The 21320-nt window shown below is 31.2% G+C and overlaps 2 protein-coding genes across 10 annotated transcripts in view; one reads left to right on the top strand and one right to left on the bottom strand.

The window, feature by feature from the left end:
• Positions 1-2288: 2288 nt before the first annotated feature.
• Positions 2289-11920, top strand: LOC143062515 (dolichyl-diphosphooligosaccharide--protein glycosyltransferase subunit 1-like). Its single transcript, XM_076234186.1, has 10 exons — positions 2289-2678; positions 3544-3599; positions 4346-4658; positions 5663-5869; positions 6250-6442; positions 6743-6842; positions 7081-7219; positions 7924-8043; positions 8976-9221; positions 11642-11920. Exons 1-10 carry the CDS (start codon positions 2430-2432, stop codon positions 11822-11824), a joined length of 1806 nt encoding a protein of 601 aa, XP_076090301.1. The 5' UTR covers positions 2289-2429; the 3' UTR covers positions 11825-11920.
• A 3560-nt stretch (positions 11921-15480) lies between these two features.
• The window catches only part of LOC143062443 (uncharacterized), a 36786-nt gene continuing 30946 nt past the window's right edge, over positions 15481-21320 (bottom strand). For 6 of the 9 annotated variants that reach the window (XM_076234135.1, XM_076234157.1, XM_076234147.1 and 3 more), the window contains one exon: positions 15481-17637. In XM_076234135.1, the coding sequence (XP_076090250.1) occupies positions 17526-17637 (112 nt within the window). In that variant the 3' untranslated portion in view covers positions 15481-17525. Of the gene's footprint in view, positions 17638-19251; positions 19298-21111; positions 21149-21320 lie in introns of all 9 variants that reach the window. The other 3 variants (XM_076234161.1, XM_076234169.1, XM_076234166.1) reach the window with 2 other exon arrangements.

The following is a 21320-nucleotide window of genomic DNA, read 5'->3' as shown; positions in this document are numbered from 1 at the left end:
AACATCTTGCGCCGTTTTAATGTTTCAACTAGGACTTATGTATTCACTAACTCCGGTCTTCAATTAATTTTACAAATTGCACCAAAATACAGAAAACATGAATCCAAATTATTTTAGCGATAACATCTGGTATTGGTTTTCACTGAAGTTATCTTTACAGACCAGCGGGTGTTCAACCCCTTAATTGTGCGTCTTATCGCACATGTCAAATTATCAAGTAACCCCATGTGGAGCGAGGATGGATTATCGTCCTTGTCGATACAAATAATTGTTATCAAATTCAGTTATCTCTCTTAAACCGGACAGATTCTTGGCAATGACAAAAGTCAACAAGTCGGACCCTCATAAACTCCCTAAATACTGAATATTTAGCTAGAGATTACAATCCAGACAAACGAGCAACAACTCATAAAACAAACCAATTCCTACTTAATACTAGCTAACAGTCTACACTTTAAACTACACAGAAGATCAGCCATAATTCAAGCCAGTATTGAAAATGAAAAATAAAACAAGTTGGGATGTGCAACATCCCTCCCTTTGAAAAAGAAAAACCAAACAGTCCAAACTGAGACGCATGACAACTATGAGTAAATTGAAATAAACTAATGTATAAATCTGCATATATACACACACCACAATGTAAAAACAAACATTAAACAAAGGTAACATAATCTGAACTACAATAATCATTGTTCAACTTTCCACCTATTTCCGAGAGCTTTACTTGACTATCTGCAGATCTGTCAACTATAGCATGAACTTTGATAGACATATTTGGACACTTAGACCTGACATGACCTGACTGGTGACATTTAAAACATCTCTTAGGTTTATGTTTCCTACGTGATTTCAATCGCCTCCTCAATATACTAATTAAAGTTTCAAAACTGTTATGAAGTGTTTTACAACAATCTAAACGTTCTGTCTCATCAATAGTCTCTGAATCACCAGAAAAATGAACAGCTTCATATTCAATGGCAAGTGATAAAGCCTCATCTAAACTATTAGGATGCTTAAAAGTGACAAATTTAGCCATCTCAATATTCAAACATGATGTAAATAAGTCAGTAAAATATTCATCTAAATCTGAAAAATTATCAGGATAAGCCTTATGAGCAAGTATCTTGAAACGCTGACCAAATTCTGAAATTGTTTCATTTTCCTTCAAACTACAAACTCGCAATTGAAATTTAAAATATGCCACCCTCTCCTTAGGATTAAACCTCTGAATGAGAACATTTTTCAAGCAGTCATAATCATATAACTGTTGCCTTTTTAAGAACCGTAAAATAGTTTGAGCATTACCTCTCAAATTCATTATCAACTGACATGCCATCTCAAATTCATTCCACTGATTCCAAAGAGAAACTGTCTCAAAATGAACAAAATAATCTGTAATATCAATGCTGATACCATCAAACAAACAAGGTTTTTCTTCAAACCTAATCATAACTGCATAAACATTTACAAAATAAACCAAACTATGAAAATAAAATACCCCAGAAATAACTATTCAAAACTGCTCTGATTAGGACTGTCATATCCAGTGGCACCAAACATTGACTCAAATGTCTGCTCCATTTCTTATATATTTTGATCAGTTACAAACCAAAAAAAGTTGCTTGATAACTCCGCACCCCACCCGCACTACCAAATGTAGCAGGAACAATTCTGCCTAAGATTCGGGGATGCGGACCACAGCTAATTCTAGTTTGTAAACTGATGTGTGCGGAAAACAACTGATGCCAAAAGTGATGCGCTATAATATATCTAAGTAAATGAAAACCAAAAACTGAAAACAATATATAATTTATTAAACAAATTACAACTTTTATTAAGTAAAGCCAAAAGTGTAGAAATGGAGCATTCAATGACTTCTAATTAACTCGTACTATGGAGGCATGTAGCAAATGCACTCACTTAATGGATACTTGTTTGGAAAGCCTGGCTTTCCTTGGTTGGACTAAATGTCAGTCCTCAGAGCATTCAAAATAAGAATCTAAAACTAGTTATATAAAATATATAAATTTCTCACAGAAGGTAACCAAAGAATTTGCAACGATGCAAATATTAAACTTTACAATTTAAATAAATATCTTTAACCAATGAATTAAAATAGCAAAAGCTATGTTATTTAACAAATATATCCTTAATAAGCTTCATGTAAATTAATTAACAATGAAATACATCAAATATGAAATTTAGAGTTTTACCAAAGGGAGCTAAAAATTAACTAATAACTCTGTCTGCTACACTATAATGAATGAGATTGATCGATACATGTGCTCCTATAAACAAGGAGGAATACACAATACGAAGAAGACGTGAAACCGGAAGACAGTACACGTATTTCCGAGGGCTCTATGCCGGCTAAATAGAATAGAAGACGATATTTTTTATCAGCTTCCATCTTTTGAATCTGCAATATGAATCGTCCATTTTTGTATCTGACTCTGTTAGGCTTTGCCTTAATTGTTCGATGCAATGTCAACAAGGACACCATCAATCCATCCGTCGTGATTACTAAGGTTGAAAGGAAGGTTGACATATCATCTCATTTAGTGAAGTCGGCGTCATCACTGACAGTTGAAAATACTGGAAAGTCAGGCATCAAATCGTTTCTATATGCGATCGAACCATCCTTGCAAAAATATCTGTCATTCATTGGAGCTTCGGTAAGTTTGTAATGTCATGCACTAATCCCAAATTCATTTTAAATGAAAGACTACTGGTCGCTAGCCTATATTTCACATAGAGCCACAGTGTAAACGACAAATAAGTGTAGCAAACACCAGAATAATAACATACCGATTCATAATTAGCTTACTCTTTACAATACCATAATGATAAATGTTAAGTATTCCAGTGTAAAAATAATGATGTATTTGACATCCTCCTGGGACATAAAAGTTGCGGCAACATAACCATGAAAACCCTGTGTCGCAGCCTTCGCCAAACTCTAATGGTCCTGAAGAAATAGAAACCAGTTTGCCTAATGGTATGTCAATTGCAATCTGTACGTCCTGTGTTTTCATCCTCTTGTTGTGTGACTTATGATTGTATTTTGATATGCTTACATTGTACATACATACATGTAACAGATAGATGGAAGTGAAAAAGTTATTCGTTGACCGTTATGGAATGTCTGTCACAGATGATATCTACAAGTTCCTTATGTCGTGACTACAATCATCGATCAACTTCCCTTTTCAGGAATGTGACCTACCAAAATATATTACTACTTCCCAGGTTTTTCATAACATGACTCTTGAGCAACACAACAGGTGCCCTTCCAGAGCACCTGAGATCACCCCCAGTTTTTGGTTTATTTTCAATCTATGAGTTTAAATGTCCCTCTGGTATATTTCGCCTCGTAGTTCTATGTAAAATTTTAACTTTGAAGTATATACAAGAGGTAATCTCATTAATAAGCCCCTAAAACTCAGAATCCATCAGATTCTGAAACAGGGATATACATGCAACCCAGTCGACAGTGATAGTTTACAATACTTAATTATTTTTTTTCACCTCTTCTTGCAGATTAAAGATGATGACAATAAGCTGACAGTTTCCAAGACTGCTGTTGATGGTCATGGGTAAGTAGCTTCAAACCATTTAGGCATTTATATTTCTTGGGATATCAGTTACAGTTCTTCTATAAAAGGATGCATAGCAAACCATTGATCAACTTGCTTGCTATGTTTGTTTGAATGTTCGTAAACTACAGGTAGGTAGTCTGTTTACTATATACTGTAATGTGATTGGGCATTAAACATTAACTTCAATTCATGTCCAATCAAATCCCAGTATATATTGAAACTCCACTAACCTATTGTTTGCAAATTAAACATCCAAGCAAACATAACAAGCAAGTTGATCAAAATTTTGCTTTGCATGCTTTTATAGAAGAGCTGTAAATGAGAAAAATTTAGGTCTCTTGTTTACAACTTAAATTTCTTTTTTTGCTGGCACTTGTAAGAAAAAGGACTGTCTGGTAAAGGTTTTGAAGACTGTAATTGAAGAACAAATTGACACCCTCCCTCTTGTAAACTTATTTGTCAAATCTTGATAGATCATCTACCAGTTTGCCTTGTCAGATGTACACTGTATGACCTTATTATAGCTAAAATTGCTTCCGCTATTATGAAAAGTTTTTTGCATGCATCATTTTAAAAAATTGCAAAGAACAAATTTTTCATTTTCAACAATTAAATTTTTCGTCTTCTGACTGTGAAATGCACAGGACAAGGTGAAGTTTCTTTTCTTTTGATGTGCTAATCTAGAAGGGTCTATTGGCTGTGCATACCTTTTATTTATCATGCCTGTTATTGCTTCATTTCAGTGACAAAGAGTTTTGGAGAATCAACTTGCCGTCTAGCCTTGCAGCAGGGAAATCATTACAAGTAGATGTAGACAGTGTTTATGCTCATGCTCTGTCACCATTCCCAACTAAGATTAAACAGTCTGAGAAACAATTGGTAGTGTTTACTGGCAATATATTCCTGTATTCACCATACAAGATAACCAGTCAGACCACCACTGTTAACTTAGCTTCATCATCTATTGAATCCTACAGCAAATCACCAAAACCAGTCTCACAGAGTGAAAAAACTGTAACATATGGACCTTATGAAGCCAGGGAGCCATTTACAGAGGTTTGTAGGAGAGAAACATCTGGTTTTTGTGCCAGCTTACAATCATATAGGGGCATTATGTTTTTTAAAAGTGTTTGCAGCTGTCCTTCTGTTTTTTTCATCGCATAGATAGAGATTAAAAAGTTGGTTGAACATATACATGTAAGAGTTTACCCTGAAGTTGTGATGACATCAACTTTTAAACTTTACTTCTATTCATTGTGATTTGAACTTTTTGAAACATATATATGCTGGATTTGGATGTTGAACCCAATTTTGGTGTTCCCTCAATATTGAAATTTGATTGTGCAAATGGGGCATGGTATTGGTGCATGATGTCAGACACCTTGCATTTGTATCAAAATGATGTACAGCAAGATATGTAAGATTTATTATCAATTGTTAATAAAATTGAGAATGGAAATGGGGAATGTGTCAAAGAGACAACAACCCGACCAAATAAAAAACAACAGCAGAGGGTCACCAACAGGTCTTCAATGTAGCGAGAACTTCCCGCACCCGGAGGCGTCCTTCAGCTGGCCCCTAAACAAATATATACTAGTCCAGTGATAATGAACGCCATACTAATTTCCAAATTGTACACAAGAAACTAAAATTAAAATAATACAAGACTAACAAAGGCCAGAGGCTCCTGACTTGGGACAGGCGCAAAAATGCGGCGGGGTTAAACATGTTTGTGAGATCTCAACTGTATATAATTAAAAGGATATTTAAAGAGAAAGATAAACTTTAGTCACACTAAATAAAAGTATGCAATTTACATAAAAGTTCTTTTTTTAAAGCATAGAATTTAAACCAGAAAGATTACAATTTCATACATGTAACTAATAATAAAACTTAAAAGATGCACATACCCAGCAGATAAATATATACTTATACAAAAAGATAGTGAAAGTAGGTTTTCAGAAAATAAGTTATGAGTAGGAATTTAAAATAACTGTTATGTAAGATCAATAAGTATTACTTTTATTAGTAGTAAATTTAAATTTGTTTATGTTTTATAGGCTGAATTGAGAGTTCATGCAGAGAACAATAATCCATTTTTGACTGTCACACATTTAGAACGTGTGATTGAATTATCTCACTGGGGAAATATTGCTGTAGAGGAGAACATACAGATGAGACATTCTGGAGCTGATCTCAATGGACCTTTCTCTAGATATGATTATCAAAGGACACAAGATGCAGGAGCATCTATTAAATCATTCAAGGTAGGAATAGTTAGAAGATAATGAACCTGTTAAAAATTCAAGTGTGGTTTGATATAGCTTTTGATTATTGAGGTTTGTATTTCTTGGATTCATCATATGTGCTGTGTTGGTCAAACTTTTACAATTTTGTTGTTCATAAATTTTAAATATCTATTGAACACATTTTAAAGTCATTTGGTTTTGTCATTAATTGTCAATAAACATGAATGAAATAATTAAACATTTTCAGGTTAACACTTTTGAAATATATTTCTGTTCATAGACAAAAAATAATGTTCAAATTTTGGTGATTTTACAGTAATTAAAAGTAATGTTTAAAAAAAAAACACATTTTGATGGTTGATATAGTTTTAATATTGTTTATACATGTTATATTGTAGACTGTGTTACCATCATCAGCCAAAGATGTTTACTATAGAGATGAGATTGGAAACATTTCTACCAGTCATCTGAAGGAACTCGACGATATGGTGGAGGTCGAACTCCGTCCAAGATTTCCCCTGTTTGGAGGATGGAAAACTCAGTATCTGTTGGGATACAATGTTCCAAGTTATCAGTATTTATATAATCAAGGTAAGAGGAATTGTTATGGAGATTTGATAAAGAAGGAGTTAACCTGTTGTTGGTAATAAGTAAGCTAAGGGTAATTTCTGTCCTATGATAATGATCAAAATCTTACATTTTTGCTTTGATAAACACATTCTACTTCTGCATTTTCTGCACTGTACCTCAACTTTTAAATAGGCTTAATGGAAACTTAGGAAGTTCAAATTAATTTTAGAAAAGAATTGGGTCAAATTAGCCATTATGACAGCATAAATGAATATTTTTGATTCCCTCAAAAATGCTGAATATGCTTATCTTTATTTTCAGGAAACCAATATGCTTTAAAGATGAGATTTGTTGACCATATATTTGATGATGTTGTTATTGATGAAATGACAGTCAAGATAATTCTACCTGAAGGTGCAAAGTAAGTCATAGTGCTTTATTGTACTTATTTATATATTGTATGTTGTGTTATTGAAATGAGGGAGATTTCTGATTTTGAAAAATAGTTACAACCTGCCACAGACTTTGCCATTTCTTTATGTATGGATTCGAGTATCATTTTGTGAACTTTGTTTTAAGTGTTCACATGTTAAATACGGTTAATCAAACTTGTTTATTGATACTTGTCTATATCTTAATATGACTGTTTTATTTTGTAGGAACACCAAGCTAGTCACCCCCTTCAGTGTAAAGAAAGATAAGAATACCCTCCATTATACATACTTAGATACTGTTGGTAGACCAGTGATTGTAGCTCATAAAACTAATCTGGTTGACGCTCATATTCAAGATTTTGAGGTATAGTTATTACACAAATGTTTTACATCTGTATTTTTAATTCAGCATAAATATTGTAAATTTTATGCATTAGTGAAAAGTGAAATTTGATAAATAAAGCAACAATTTAAATCTAAAATATCAATTATTTCATTGTTAAAGTCATCTTTAAAATTGGAGTTATCTTCCTTTGTCCATAATTGTAGTTTGATCAGCTACTACTAATGCTTGTCACAATGCAATATTTGATTTTACTTCACACTGATCAATTAAAGCATTCTTTACCCTTCAGTGCTTACAAGCACTTTGATTATTTGATTTCCTTTATTTGTTAAGTTCTAGTCCAAGGTATCAAGTTCGGACACAAATAACTTTTCTTTGTTATCGAAGTGTTTTGGCATACATTCATTGAAATAAGACGCTCAAATAATTCGTTGAAATAAATTATAATATAAATGAATAACTTTTCTTTTGTCAAGCAATTTTTAACCTTCACAAAAAAGAAATCATTGAAATGACAAAACTTAGCAAGTTTCTGAGTGACAAGAATGGGATTTATCTACCCAGTTTAATTAAAATGTGTATAGACATGTTCATGGACATGTTGAATAAAAGGCTGAGTATGGAAGCGTAGACTTTATAAAAGTGTTATTTTATGTAACATAAAACTTAAAATCAGACTTTGTTGAAATAACTTACTTTGAGTATAACTTACTATTTTGCAGCTGTGGTACACCTTTGACAAGTATTTACTACTACAAGAGCCTTTACTGGTGGTCGGAGCCTTCTACTTACTGTTCCTATGTGTTATTATATATGTCAGACTGGACTTCTCTATTACAAAGGTAAGTAATCCTTTATAAAGGTTCTTATCTAGAAAGTTTCAGTTTTCAGAAAATAGCATGAAAATGAAAGTAAAACAATGTACAATTTTTGTTGGAAATTTGACAAAATAATAAATAGAATTGACCAAGACTGACCCAAGATTTATTTAAAAACATCATTGCTTTTATAACTATTTTTAAAACAGAAAGACCAAAATGGTGTTCGAAGCATATCATCCTATAATTAGATTTTTAATGGAATCTTTATAAAATGATTTGTTAACAGATATTTAGAGCTTTTTTCTGAGCATCCCTTTGGGCATGTTGCAAAACAGTTGTTGAGGATTTATTATTTTTTATCAAGTACCAATCAATAAACAACAAAAATGTTTAAGTTGTATAATTTTCAGAAAAATCCTTTAAAATCAAGGGCAGATAATTTTGTTGAATTTGATTTTTTTTTTTCCCAAGCAAATTAGGTATGTCATGTCTGTGATGACTTTCTTTTGTTATTTGATAATTTGGAGGTATTTTAAAACTAATTCTCTCATTGACTTTTAACCAATTTTATCATTTAATTTTCCACATGTCTTGTAACCCTCCAGTTTTGGTTCAAATAATTATTATTACAAAATGATCTATTCAAAGCTTCAAATTATTTTGTAAAAAAGCATTTCATTAAATGGATGTGTTATCTTGATGTTCATGTAATTAAAAAGAAAATGCTGAATTGACAATTTACCTCACCATTTTGTATGGTGGGACCTCCTGAAATCTTTTTTGTTAAACACCCCCCTCCTCCATTGATCAGAGACAATTATTTGAATTTTAAGTATTGATGTATTAACTTTTATCATCAACAATTTATATGATGATTAACATTACACATGATTTATCGAAAAATTTTATGACATGTATGATTAGTTGACAAATTACATTACACATGTTAACAGGATGAAGCCAAAGAGAGTAAGATGAGAGTAGCCAGTATCCTAGAGGAAGTTCAGAGTCTACAAGACAAGAGAAGTGCTCTCTACCAAAGTTTCGATGATGCTGTAAACAAGTTTAAATCTACGAAGGATGCTACTAACTTCACGAACAGCAGGAAGAAGATTGATGGTGATTACAAACTGCTGACTCAGCAAATACAAGGTCTACAATCCCAACTGAAAAATGAGGGAGCTGATGCTGCTGAAAAGGTAATGGATCATTATGTGAATGGTTTAGAGACATTTATATTATACTTTGAATATTTTTTACTTACAAGTTTCTGGTAGGACTTTTTTTCTCACTTTTCATCATGTCCATCTTTTCTTTCTCTTATATAAGGTCTAAGTCTTAGTAGCAATTAAGGCAGTTTGAAATCACTTAAGAGACCATTATGACATGTTTCATCATGTGTTTCTATTTATAATACTTATTGTTGTTTCATCATGTCTTTATATAATACTTATTTATACTAAATGCTTCCTTTTATCTCAAACATACATTGTTTAATAAAGTGATAAATGATGGGAAGATTTTATGATAAATAGGCATAGATAATATAAATAAGTAATAAGATTGTCAATGTGATAACTCTCCTCCACAGACCAAATGACATGAAAGGTTACAACTATAGATAAATGAATGACTTTCAACAATGAATAAAACACATATTACATAGATTAACATATTTATCAACATTTTAGAATAATTTAATTTGGGATGAAATGTGTCTTCTGATTGGCTGACGTCCTTTTGTTAACCTGATTTTTGTGACAAAAATGTCGTTTATTGATTTGGGGATGTACGGTGGGCGGGCGGGCAGCAACCAAATGTTGTCCTTGCAATAACTCATGAACCGTTCAACCAAAGCTTTTAAAATTTTAATATGTTGTTACTGAAAACAGAATGAAGGTCAAGTTCAACAATGACAATTATGACTTTTACCGTTTAGTAGTTATGGTTCTTGAAAGATTGAAAAATGGCGTTTCCAGTCGTGTCCTTACATTTACTCATGAACTGTTCAACCAAAGCTTTTCAAATTTTAATATGTTGTTACTAATGACAAAATGGAGGTCAAGTTCAATAATGACGATTTTGATTTTTACTGTTCAGTAGTTATGGTTCTTGAAAGATTGAAAAATGGCGTTTCCAGTCGTGTCCGTGCATTTACTCATGAACTGTTCAACCAAAGCTTTCCAAATTTTAATATGTTGTTACTAATGACAAAATGGAGGTCAAGTTCAATAATGACGATTTTGATTTTTACTGTTCAGTAGTTATGGTTCTTGAAAGATTGAAAAATGGCGTTTCCAGTCGTGTCCGTGCATTTACTCATGAACTGTTCAACCAAAGCTTTCCAAATTTTAATATGTTGTTACTAATGACAAAATGGAGGTCAAGTTCAATAATGACGATTTTGATTTTTACTGTTCAGTAGTTATGGTTCTTGAAAGATTGAAAAATGGCATTTCCAGTTGTGTCTGTGCATTTACTCATGAACTGTTCAACCAAAGCTTTTTAAATTTTAATATGTTGTTACTGATGACAAAATGGAGGTCAAGTTCAATAATGTCTTTTACCGTTCAGGAGTAAGGCCTAGAAAAAAAAGATCGATGTTTCCGGTAACCCGACCGACCCTGTTTTTTAGCCCCGACCCTAACTTTTTTATTGGATCTTCAAAAAAAAAAAAAAAAAAAATTGTATCAACCGACCCCGTTTTTGACACAGTCTTCTGATAGATGACATAATATTTTTTCTCTCTTGCTTCTACTTGCATAGAAAGCCAGTAAAACATTTTATTAATGTCAAAAGGTATTCCAAATAGGTTAAAATCCAAGAAATTTGCACAGCAGGTGCTTCAAAAACATTGCAAATGGCACACTTCCCGTTTTTGAAACTAATTACGGATCCGGACTTGGAAAAACCATGATAATTTTCCGGATTTCATTTATGATGTCAAAAAAAAAAAAAAAAAAAAAAAAAAAAGAATTCCGACCTACCGACCCTATTTTTCAAAATGATGTTACCGGAAACACTTATCTTTTTTTTTTAGGCCTAATGGTTCTTGAAAGATAAAAAAATGGCATTTCCATTCATGTTGTTGCATTTACTCATGAACCATTCAACCTAAGCTTTTCAAATTTTAATATGTTGATACTGATGACAAAATGGAGGTCAAATTTGATATTGACGATTTTCACTTTCCCCGTTCATCAGTTATGGTTCTTGTGATATTGCCAGGACACAAATAAATGTTAATAAATCCGGTTTGCTGTCCTTGTGACAGCCTCTTGTTTATCGTATCATAGACACAATTTTGTCATGTGACCATGCCGTCACCAATGTTTTTTCATGATTTACGCCGGTTTAAAATGGAATTTAGAATTAAATTATCAGAAATAAATGTAATATTTTGTTAGTCTATTCGAAATAGTGTAACACAAAAAATGTGGTGCACACTATTAAATAACCCGCTACGCGTGTTATTCAGTGTGTACCACATTTTTTATGTTATTTCTTCATAGACTGAAAAAATATTACAGTCATTCCTTAATAAATCAGTAAAAGATCTTGCATGCACTATTGTAAACAAGTTTTATTTCTGAGTTAAATACTTGTAATTATTTTGCAGGTTGGTGAGCTACAACGTCTAGACACCCAACACAAAGATCTTATAGCTGTTGCTATACAATATTCTGAGAAACTTGTCAACAACAAGATGACAAGACAAGCTTATATTGACCAGGAGAAAGCTAATAATACCAAACGGGAGGAACTACTTCAGAAAATGGAATCTGTTAGAGCTAGTTTATAATTGAATTACATCATAAACACTTAAAGAGTTTTATTTACATATTGATGTCATTTTAAGAAGAAAAAAATTATAAAAATAAAAAAAAGATAAAAACAATTTTTGTTCTGTCTTTTTGATGAAGGTTTTGTTGTTGGGGAAAGCAGATTTTATTTTCATGACGGCTTATTGTGGTTCTTGTCTAATATTATAGAAAGGGAAAAGATACCAAGGTCAAGTCCAAGAAAGACAGACAGATAAAAAAAATAATTCAATAAAGCATACACAGAATTTGCTGATTGAACAAAACATAAACCAACCAAAAACGTGTGCTTTTACAGGTTAAACAGTTCTTCTCCCCAACTTACACCTGTTTTTGTTACATTTTGTACCAAGTTAAAATTCTGCTGTCAGAGGCATGAAATTAGGAGTCATGTTATGATTTCCAATGGGACAACTATCCATCAAAGTTCAAATATAATTATTATTATTATCATACAGTATTTATAACAGCGCATTATATAAAACTAAATTTACCCAAAGCGCTTCACAACATTTATCAATTCACATATAAGTATTTACAATAAAATATGAAAGCCCATGTTAAAAATTCTAAAACAAACAGATTTTAAAAATATAGCACTGATAAACATTAAGATTTATATAAAATGGGCATGATAAGGAGATATTGAATCCGTACCAATAAAAGTAAGTTAAAACTTCAAAAAAAGTAATTGCTTAAAAATTCAAAACAAAATTACAATGATATAGAAATATTTTAAGAACTATGAAAAGCATGTCTGAATAAATGAGTTTTCAGGTTTTTCTTAAAGACGTTTACACAATGGATGTTCCGTAGATCACTTGGTAAAACATTCCACAGAACGGCTGCTGCTTTGTCGAATCTTCTTTCCCCATATGTTTTAGTTCTTACACGTGGCGTTGTTAAAATCATGGAATTTTCAGATCTAAGTGCTCGCATTGGTTTATATAATTGAACAAGTTCTTGAAGGTAGACCGTGTCTCCTCGTGCAAAGCTTTGAACACATACACAAGAAGTTTATACTGACATCAATATGTTACGGGCAGCCAATGGAGAGACTTGAGGATCGATGTTGTGTGGTCGTACTTCCTCTTCCCTGTAATGACCCTGGCTGCTGTGTTTTGGACTCTTTGTAATCTTTGAATAGATGTTGCTGGGAGTCCATAAAGTAATGCGTTCCCATAATCTAAACGAGAGGTTACAAGAGAGCATTCTTACATTTTGCATGCTTCTTCGGTAATATATGGTCGAATTCGTCCAATGTTTCTAATCTGATTAAAACATGATTTTTAAACAGCACTAATTTGTTTGTCCATTGCCAAAGTTTTCTCAAAATAAATGCCTAGGTTTTTTACGCATTCAGCATCACTAACAATGTTTCCACCAAAATTGAGATTCAAGTTTGAAAGGTCCTTCACTCGTTTTTTTGGAGCAAATACTATCAATTCCGTTTTATCTTCGTTTAATTTTAACATGTTCAAGCACATCCACTTGCTGATGTCAGCTACGCAAGCCTCAAGTCACTTTGATATGTTCGTCCAATTATCAAGTGGCTTGAACACGAGATAAACTTGTGTGTTGTCTGCATAACAGTGATAACTCATGTTATGGCCTTTACATATTTCGCCAATTAAAGTGGATGTATGCAATTATATCTGCATCAATGAGAAAAATGCAAACTGTACAGTTGCCTATAAAAGGCCCTGGCATGAAAAATATGTAACAACTCAATTTACCAATAATAAATATGACAGACATGAACCAAACGAAAACCACTGAACTACAGGATCCTGACTTGGGACAGGCACTGATGAATGTGGCAGGGTTAATCATGTTTGAACTCTCAACCTTCTCCATAACCTAGAACAGTGGTGTAACAAGGCAATAAGAATAAACCATATAAATCAGTTCAAAAAGACATAACTCATCCGATCAATTAAAAGCAAAACAAACAGACTAGACGTCAAGAATGTTTGCTAATGTAAACAGAACTGTTGACTATACATGTGCCAATGTAGACTTCTGCTCATTGCTGAAGACTTAAAAGTTACTTGCATCCAGTTCATTGGGACTGGTGGATAGTAATTTATTAGTCGCCTACCAATGAAGTCAAAGGGACTTAAGGTTTTCACTCTGTCTGTCAGTATGTTAGTTTGGCAAATCACCACATTTCCATGCTTTTTTCATTCCTGTTTGAAGATATTGATTTGATATTTGATATATTGTTTTATCATGACAAGTTACAGATCAATTCCAATTTTGTTCCAGTCTGATATTTCTGTACAGCGTTATGGTCCTTGGACCAATAAAATTCACTTTCAAACTTTTTTTTGTCATGCTCGAAGATATTGACTTAATCTTTGTTATATAGTTTACATAATGACAAATTATAGATCAAGTTAGCATTTTGTTCCAGTACAACTACTTTCTAACCAGGAGAGGACTATGTATTGCCATGCAGGTACAACGTGCAACAATGATTAATACCCATACTGTAAATGTATGAAGTTCCAGGATGACAAACCATTAATTCATTCAATTAACAACAAACAACCTGATATACAAACTAAAAACAATAATGCCTAACAGTAACCAATTTCTACTGGATTACAGGCTCTTTACTTGGGGCTGGCACATCAAAAATATGATATGGGTAAATATGTTGTGAACACTTTTAAAACCCTCTGCTAATTGACAGTGGTATAGCAGTACAACTTTTAAAATGGATCTCCACTTTCATCTAGTTTATTGAGTTTGTTTATGACCCTTCAGCAGTCTTCAGTTAATTTTTATGGATGAGGTCTGTATCTCTGTATCTATACAAGATGTTTTAAAAGAAATGTAGACATGAGGATGCTAACAATATAATTTCCATATAATTTTTATTTCCAAGGGGCAGCATGCCTGTAAAAAAAAGTTTCTGATATAAGCATTTTATCTTAATTTCATAAAAGTTAAACAAGAAACATTGATGTGAGAGTGTTTACAATGTAAGGTTCAAAATGATTTGCATTCCACATATCTTTTTGGTGTGGCTCGGTACTCCTACGTCCTTCCAACTTGTTGTTATGTTGTGGTAAATTTTTGTGTTCTTGTCTTTCATTTTTGCCTATGTACTTTGTCTATATGCGATTTTGTTTTTCTTTGGTGATTTTTTTTTATAGTGGTTAAGATTATAACACTGTTGACTGTTGTACCCCTATTTTTGACATTTTATAAATTATGTTTGTTTGTTTTGTTCACACATTGTTGTCAATTTGATGGAATTTTCTATATAGTTTATATTTCTGGGGGACATAACTCTTTAAAATGATTTATTTCGGTACATTTGTGTACTGAATTTCCAAATTGTCATTTCTTAATATCTGGAAAGAATTGTACACTTGAGAGCATTTACAATGATATTTCCTATAAAATTGAAATTTCCAAGGGACATAACTCTTGTTAAAAATTACTGATTCAGGTCGATTTTAGAACTTACCTCAGACATTGAAAATATAAATCTTTGGTATAACCGTATAAATTTCATAAGAATCCTACAATCTGAATAATGAAAACAAGAGTGCTTACAAAACCAGACAAATCTTTTCCCCCCACATTGCATTGCGCTGTGACAACAAGAGTAAACAAAATCGTATACAGACTGATGTTTTTATTCTACAAAGATCATCTGTAAAGGCACATAACATAATCAGCAGTACATAATAAATATCACAGAATTAAGAAACAGACATATAATATCAGCAGTAATAAAATCAGCATATTTTCAGCAGGGGATCCAGGATTTTCAAAAGGAAAATCAGGAAAATTTACTCAAGACAATTATTTCACAATTATCTCTTAGATCGGCCCTGAATTAGAAATAACATATAGAAAGGGATGAGCAAGTTGAGTTAATATACATTTGAGGCACTTTAAGATTATCAATGATTAAATTTGTAGTTAAACGTCTCTAAATTTGTGGAAATACATTGCATTTCTAATATTTTATCACCAGATTATATAGCAATTTTGTTATATAGAGACAATAGCATAAACAAAACTTTGAATAATTGGCAAGTTACTCATGAAAAAATAATTTCAATTTCAACAAAAACATTTTTTTAAACAAAACTGCACAAAAATATTCATGTCTCGAGTAGCTAACAGTAACCTTTGGTGCAAATTCTAGATAAATAAACATGTTTTTTTCCCCTAAACTTCAATCTTTTTTTCTGGAAAGTGCAACAACCACAGGCCTCATATCATGCTAAACACTATGCATGTACTATTATTCCAAAATAGTGTGGAAGAAATTTTCAGATTATAAAATAACATTATACATTAAAGCATCTGTTTAACAACCCTAATATAGGAGTTGATCACAAACTAAGCAGGTAAATAGCACAACAGATAAATGTAAGAAGATATACATGGTGCATTCAAAACTACCACCACCAATTAACAAGTAAGATGATTTAACAGTGTTCTAAGTCAGTTAAGATATAATATTGAATAGTTAAAACAGCACCAAGAAAGAACAAAGGAAAAAACTTCTTTTTTCTTTTTTAAATTAAAAAAACTTGAAAATGTCACAATCATACACATACCAGGCAACCAGCCCCCCTGCAAACATTTTTACTTGTTACAAATCACTGGGGTTTTGAATAATTTGAAGTAATAACCACTTAATTGAGATGGAAACAACCCTGCCTTTTGAACTTAATTTTACCTCAGTACTGTTATCAGAAATTAACTAGACTTGAATAAATTAAGTATTGGCATATAGACTTTATGTAACATTTGATTAAAACCAACTAGAATATTTAAATTTGATGCAAGCAAATCTCAGTCTGGTTGTGAGTTACTTCCTACAGCATAATAGTTCAACAAAGTTTATGTGGCAAAGTGTACTTATAATTTCTATTTGCTGTTGTGTTGATACTGAAAGCCAAATATACATTTAAAAACAAATGAATAAATAATCATAGAAAATGGAAACCGGTACTATTTTTCAAATCTATTATGTGGAATATATGATGAAAAAATGGAAAAAATTAATTATATTTTAGAATATTTCAGGTACTCAGAAAAATATGTAAATTTTCTGTTGTCTTATTGTAATTTTAAACAAATACATAAAAGGTCAAAAAGTCATCCGACATTGTAACAATAAACAGGACATAAATTGGCACAAACATATAATTAAACAATTTGGCACAAATACAAACCAAAATATCAAACCAAATACAGTTATTTAAAAAAAAAAGATACTGCAGGAATTCAATATTTATGCAGGAACTTTTTATTCTAAAATTTTAAATTCAATATGAAAAAATATATGAATATAATAAATATGTAATAGAAAGGGCACTTAGGCTGTATGAAAGTGAGCTTGAAGCATACAAATTCAATGATACAAAAATATAACCAATAATAACATGTTTCTGTCAAACATTCATATCAATTTGCCATTTGTGCAAAAATAAATTAATCTACATGTCGTACAATGTATATTCAGTAATTTACAATCTATCTAACTATATTTTTTGTACATCAAAATCTGTTACAACAGTTTTATAAATAAATATATAATTGCAAATTTGACACTGGCATACAACACTCCATGTAAACTTCATCCAACAATGATATTGTCATGAGTTATCTTCCCTGTTTTGGTTCCTAGATTGAGGATTATCTCACTTAAGTAACAGTTCCCTGAAGTCTTCTTCCTGGGGCAGAGAAATGTCTTTTCATGTCTAGAATATGGTAACGAACAGGTGACGGCGAATGATCCACATACTTCTCATATCCTCTGAAAAATATATAAAACAAATATAAAGAACCCATAAAACAACTATATTTAAAATGTGTTTAAAAAATAGTCTGTCAACTACTTCCCAAACTACTTAAATGTATGTAAAATATGTCAATTCTACCATAGCTATACAAATCTACTATTCCACTGAAAAAGTGTAATATTGCAGCAACAGAAGACATCACTTCTATTAAAGGAAGTTAACTAAAGAATTCATTGACAAGACATTACATTGGTTTGTATTGCTACAGGGGACATCACTTCTATTAAAGGAAGTTAACCAAAGAATACATTGACAAGTCATTACATTGGTTTGTATTGCTGTCTATTTCATTTAAATTGATAAGAAAGCAAATCTTTTTATTGAATATCAATGTTCCAAATTAATAAAAATAAAAAAGCCAATGTTGGCCAATTTACAGAACAGTTTGTCTTGTAGTTATATTGTAAATATTTGTGTGGTCTTTTGAAGATTGTTGACATTTCATAAATCCAATGTTTTTGTTTGTTTTTTTTTTTTTTTTTTTTTTTTTATATAAGACAAAGTTTCAAAAGCTAGAGGCTCCTTCAACTGAATTTAGTTCAGTTATGTATTCAGAAACTTTTGCATACATTAATTATTGTGATTTTTGAAGAATGCGCAAGAATGTCAAATTATTTATGCAGGTTTCAGTAAACGCTGAATACAATTGATACAATCAAAGTTTAAATTTATTTTTTTTATATTTGCTACACCAATTCTGAAACATTTTTTGCAATAAATAAAAACATTGAAACAACTTCTTAAATTATAATCTTTATAAATATGTGTATTCATAATTTTGGTTCACAGAAAAAGTTATCATATCAATGTGTAATAATTACTTTAAATTTTTGTAGTGTAAAAAATCTTTGGAGAAAAAGAATTTAAATACAAAGAGTGGTGTTGCTTGTTTGCTTTTTTGTTGTCAATGGGTTTTACTTTATTGGTACAGGTATTTTTTTAGGGTTGATGGTAAAAATATTTCATAAGTTCTGAAAATTATGGTTCTCAAAGTAAAAATATTCCTTAAATTATGATTGACATTCTTTAATACAAATTCCTTAGACTATTGTTTACATGCTTGATGAACTTAAAACAGGTTGGTTCATAACATTTTAAACATTCAGAAGATGACAAACTCTGTTTTAAACATTCCTTAGATTTTGGATGCTAACATTTTCTAATAAAGAAATTTGAAAAATATTTTAACCATGAAAACCACCATAAATGATATGATAATGAATGTAGATTTCGAAAAAGAGCAGGCTAATGCCGCTACAAGGCAGCACTCGCACCCGCAAAGTGGAAAGGGATTAATATAAGTTGCAAAACTTGTTTCCCAATCCACTATAAATAAATATGTTTAAAACTAATGAATGTATATTGTTCTATTAAAGGACTAGGGTAGGACTTGTGCATTGGCTAATGTTCTAATTGTTTGAAATGTATATAGGAAGAAGTGACAAAGATAAATCACTATTATATATATGTAATAAGATATTGGGATTGTTGAAATTTATGTAAAATTTGGATTTCCCTATGAACTGTAAATACATGGGAGAACCTGTCTTTAAAGTGTCTGTAATTACCTGTAAATCAACTAAACGAGGAACAAAAGTCCGATGACGCTGAAGTCTGTTAATAAAATAACATGCAGTAAATACACAGACCATGCACTATTAACAATGAATATATGTGTTTAATACTTGTTAACTAATGTTATACAATTCTAATACTAGTCTAAAATACAGTCAAATAAAATAAGTCTATCAAATGAAATAACCAAACATGAAACAAGATTGAATGAAATATGCAAGATCTAAAAGAAAACATTCACAATACTATAACTTTGCGTTCTGCATCTTTTGTAGTAATAAGTTCTGATATTTGGATAATATGTTAAAATCATGGAAGCTTAAATTCAAATGATTTAAAAGTTTTCTACCTTATTTGAATCAAATCCTTTTTAAATTATCAATTTCTCAGTCATATGTGTAGCAAATTTAAGTTCAAGCTTAGACACAATAAAATTGAAAATGTGTCAACAAAATAATTTCATTCTTTTTTATCTTGTAGGTCTTGTAATTTTGCAGATATAGAATGTGACATTCATTTTTCAAAAATTGATAAATTATTTATTAATTTTACCAGTTTTTGCCTTAAAAAATTGTGTACTTTTTTTTTTTGAATAATAGAAACAATATCAAGAGGAGTGTTAAGGTAAGCTTCAAAACCAAAACATGAGTTAAAGACACGTAAACTTTAGACACCACAACAGCATTAATCATTTATATCAGTTCACATTCCATTATGAACAATGTCTAAAGTGCATAAGATCATTTAATACATTCTTCTGATAGATGGTACACTTTAAGATATGTACTCTCATAAAGATACATCCACTTCTAAGTAATAATACATTTCCCAACACTTTTGCAGCAATCTCATTACAGTGCAACAATTGTCACCATCAAGTGAGGTGAATTTAGAAATCATTTTCTTTCGACTTCATCTCTACTTGAATAAAAAAAAATGTGAAGCCATGCCAGCATGCGAGTAGAATCTATTGTATTGCCCATAAGGACCTTTTGGATCAAATGTTTTGCCTATTGAGACCTTGTGGATTAACAACAACATTTTTAACAAAATAAGCTGGATTTTTTTTACCCAAAGATAGTTCTTAAAATAACACTTTTACAAATGTTTTCAAGTACTGAGCTGCTTGACCATTTTCAATGTTAATGATCACTGAACATGCATATTCAGGACAAACACCTTTTTTGGTGTAATCCAAACTGGTTGTTATCTTTCATTATACTAAATTGGTCAAGTTTTGAATTATTAAACAATTGGTCTGATGGGAGAGTTTTAAATTTGAGTTTTAATGTCCAATTCTTAAATTTCAAAATAATTTACGAAGTAGAGTTGGTAATAAAATTAAAATTGTCATGAACTGTTAAAGGACTTTGTATAAGTGAAAAATGAATAAAACCAATGCAAATAATTGTTATTTGAAGTTTCAGAAACAATATTATGGTAAAAAGTTGACTTCTGTGTGACTTTAGTTCCTCCTGTGCACTCTTTAAAATGTAATATTATTTTTACGGTTTATCATTTTTCTCTTTCATAAATGTTCTGCTCTAGAAAAAGACACTACTTGTTCCAGAATTATTTTTAAATACAAAATACTGAAACAAATAATATCTCCACCAGAAAGTAATATTACTTTGAAAGAGTGCCTATCTTCATAGCTTGAATATTTAATTATTTAATTGATTTGGTAAAATATAAAAAATATATAAAAATTGCAGCCCTAAATTACTGCATGTAACCCTCCTTGGGTATAATTTTAGAAAATAATATCAATAATCCAAAAGGTAGTGAACCATTGCTAAAATATTTGTGCATGTATTGCTTCACTACAAAATCAATCCTTCCATTGTACTTACAAACTAATTTACATAAATGATCTGGCCCCTTTCCTCTCTGTACAAAAAAATGGGAAACAGACTTACTAGTAATTCAACTTGGTTCTCATGAGCAAATGATGAGAATAACATAGTCAACTACTTTTTCTTCAAACAAAAAGTACATGTAGGTTCATAGAAATAATTTTAATTTAACACATAAGAAATTTCTACATTCAAATTGGATTAAG

The sequence above is a fragment of the Mytilus galloprovincialis genome, chromosome 1 (genome assembly GCF_965363235.1).
Source record: "Mytilus galloprovincialis chromosome 1, xbMytGall1.hap1.1, whole genome shotgun sequence".
NCBI classification, from domain to species: Eukaryota; Metazoa; Mollusca; class Bivalvia; order Mytilida; family Mytilidae; genus Mytilus; species Mytilus galloprovincialis.
This window is presented reverse-complemented; position numbering and strand designations above follow the sequence as displayed.

Bases quoted from the DNA above. Each gene is read 5' to 3' on its own strand.
- LOC143062515 (XM_076234186.1), top strand. From the start codon at position 2,430: ATGAATCGTCCATTTTTGTATCTGACTCTGTTAGGCTTTGCCTTAATT. The intron at 5,870-6,249 runs GTAGGAATAGTT...GTTATATTGTAG, and splicing joins CATCTATTAAATCATTCAAG to ACTGTGTTACCATCATCAGC. The intron at 6,443-6,742 runs GTAAGAGGAATT...CTTTATTTTCAG, and splicing joins TCAGTATTTATATAATCAAG to GAAACCAATATGCTTTAAAG.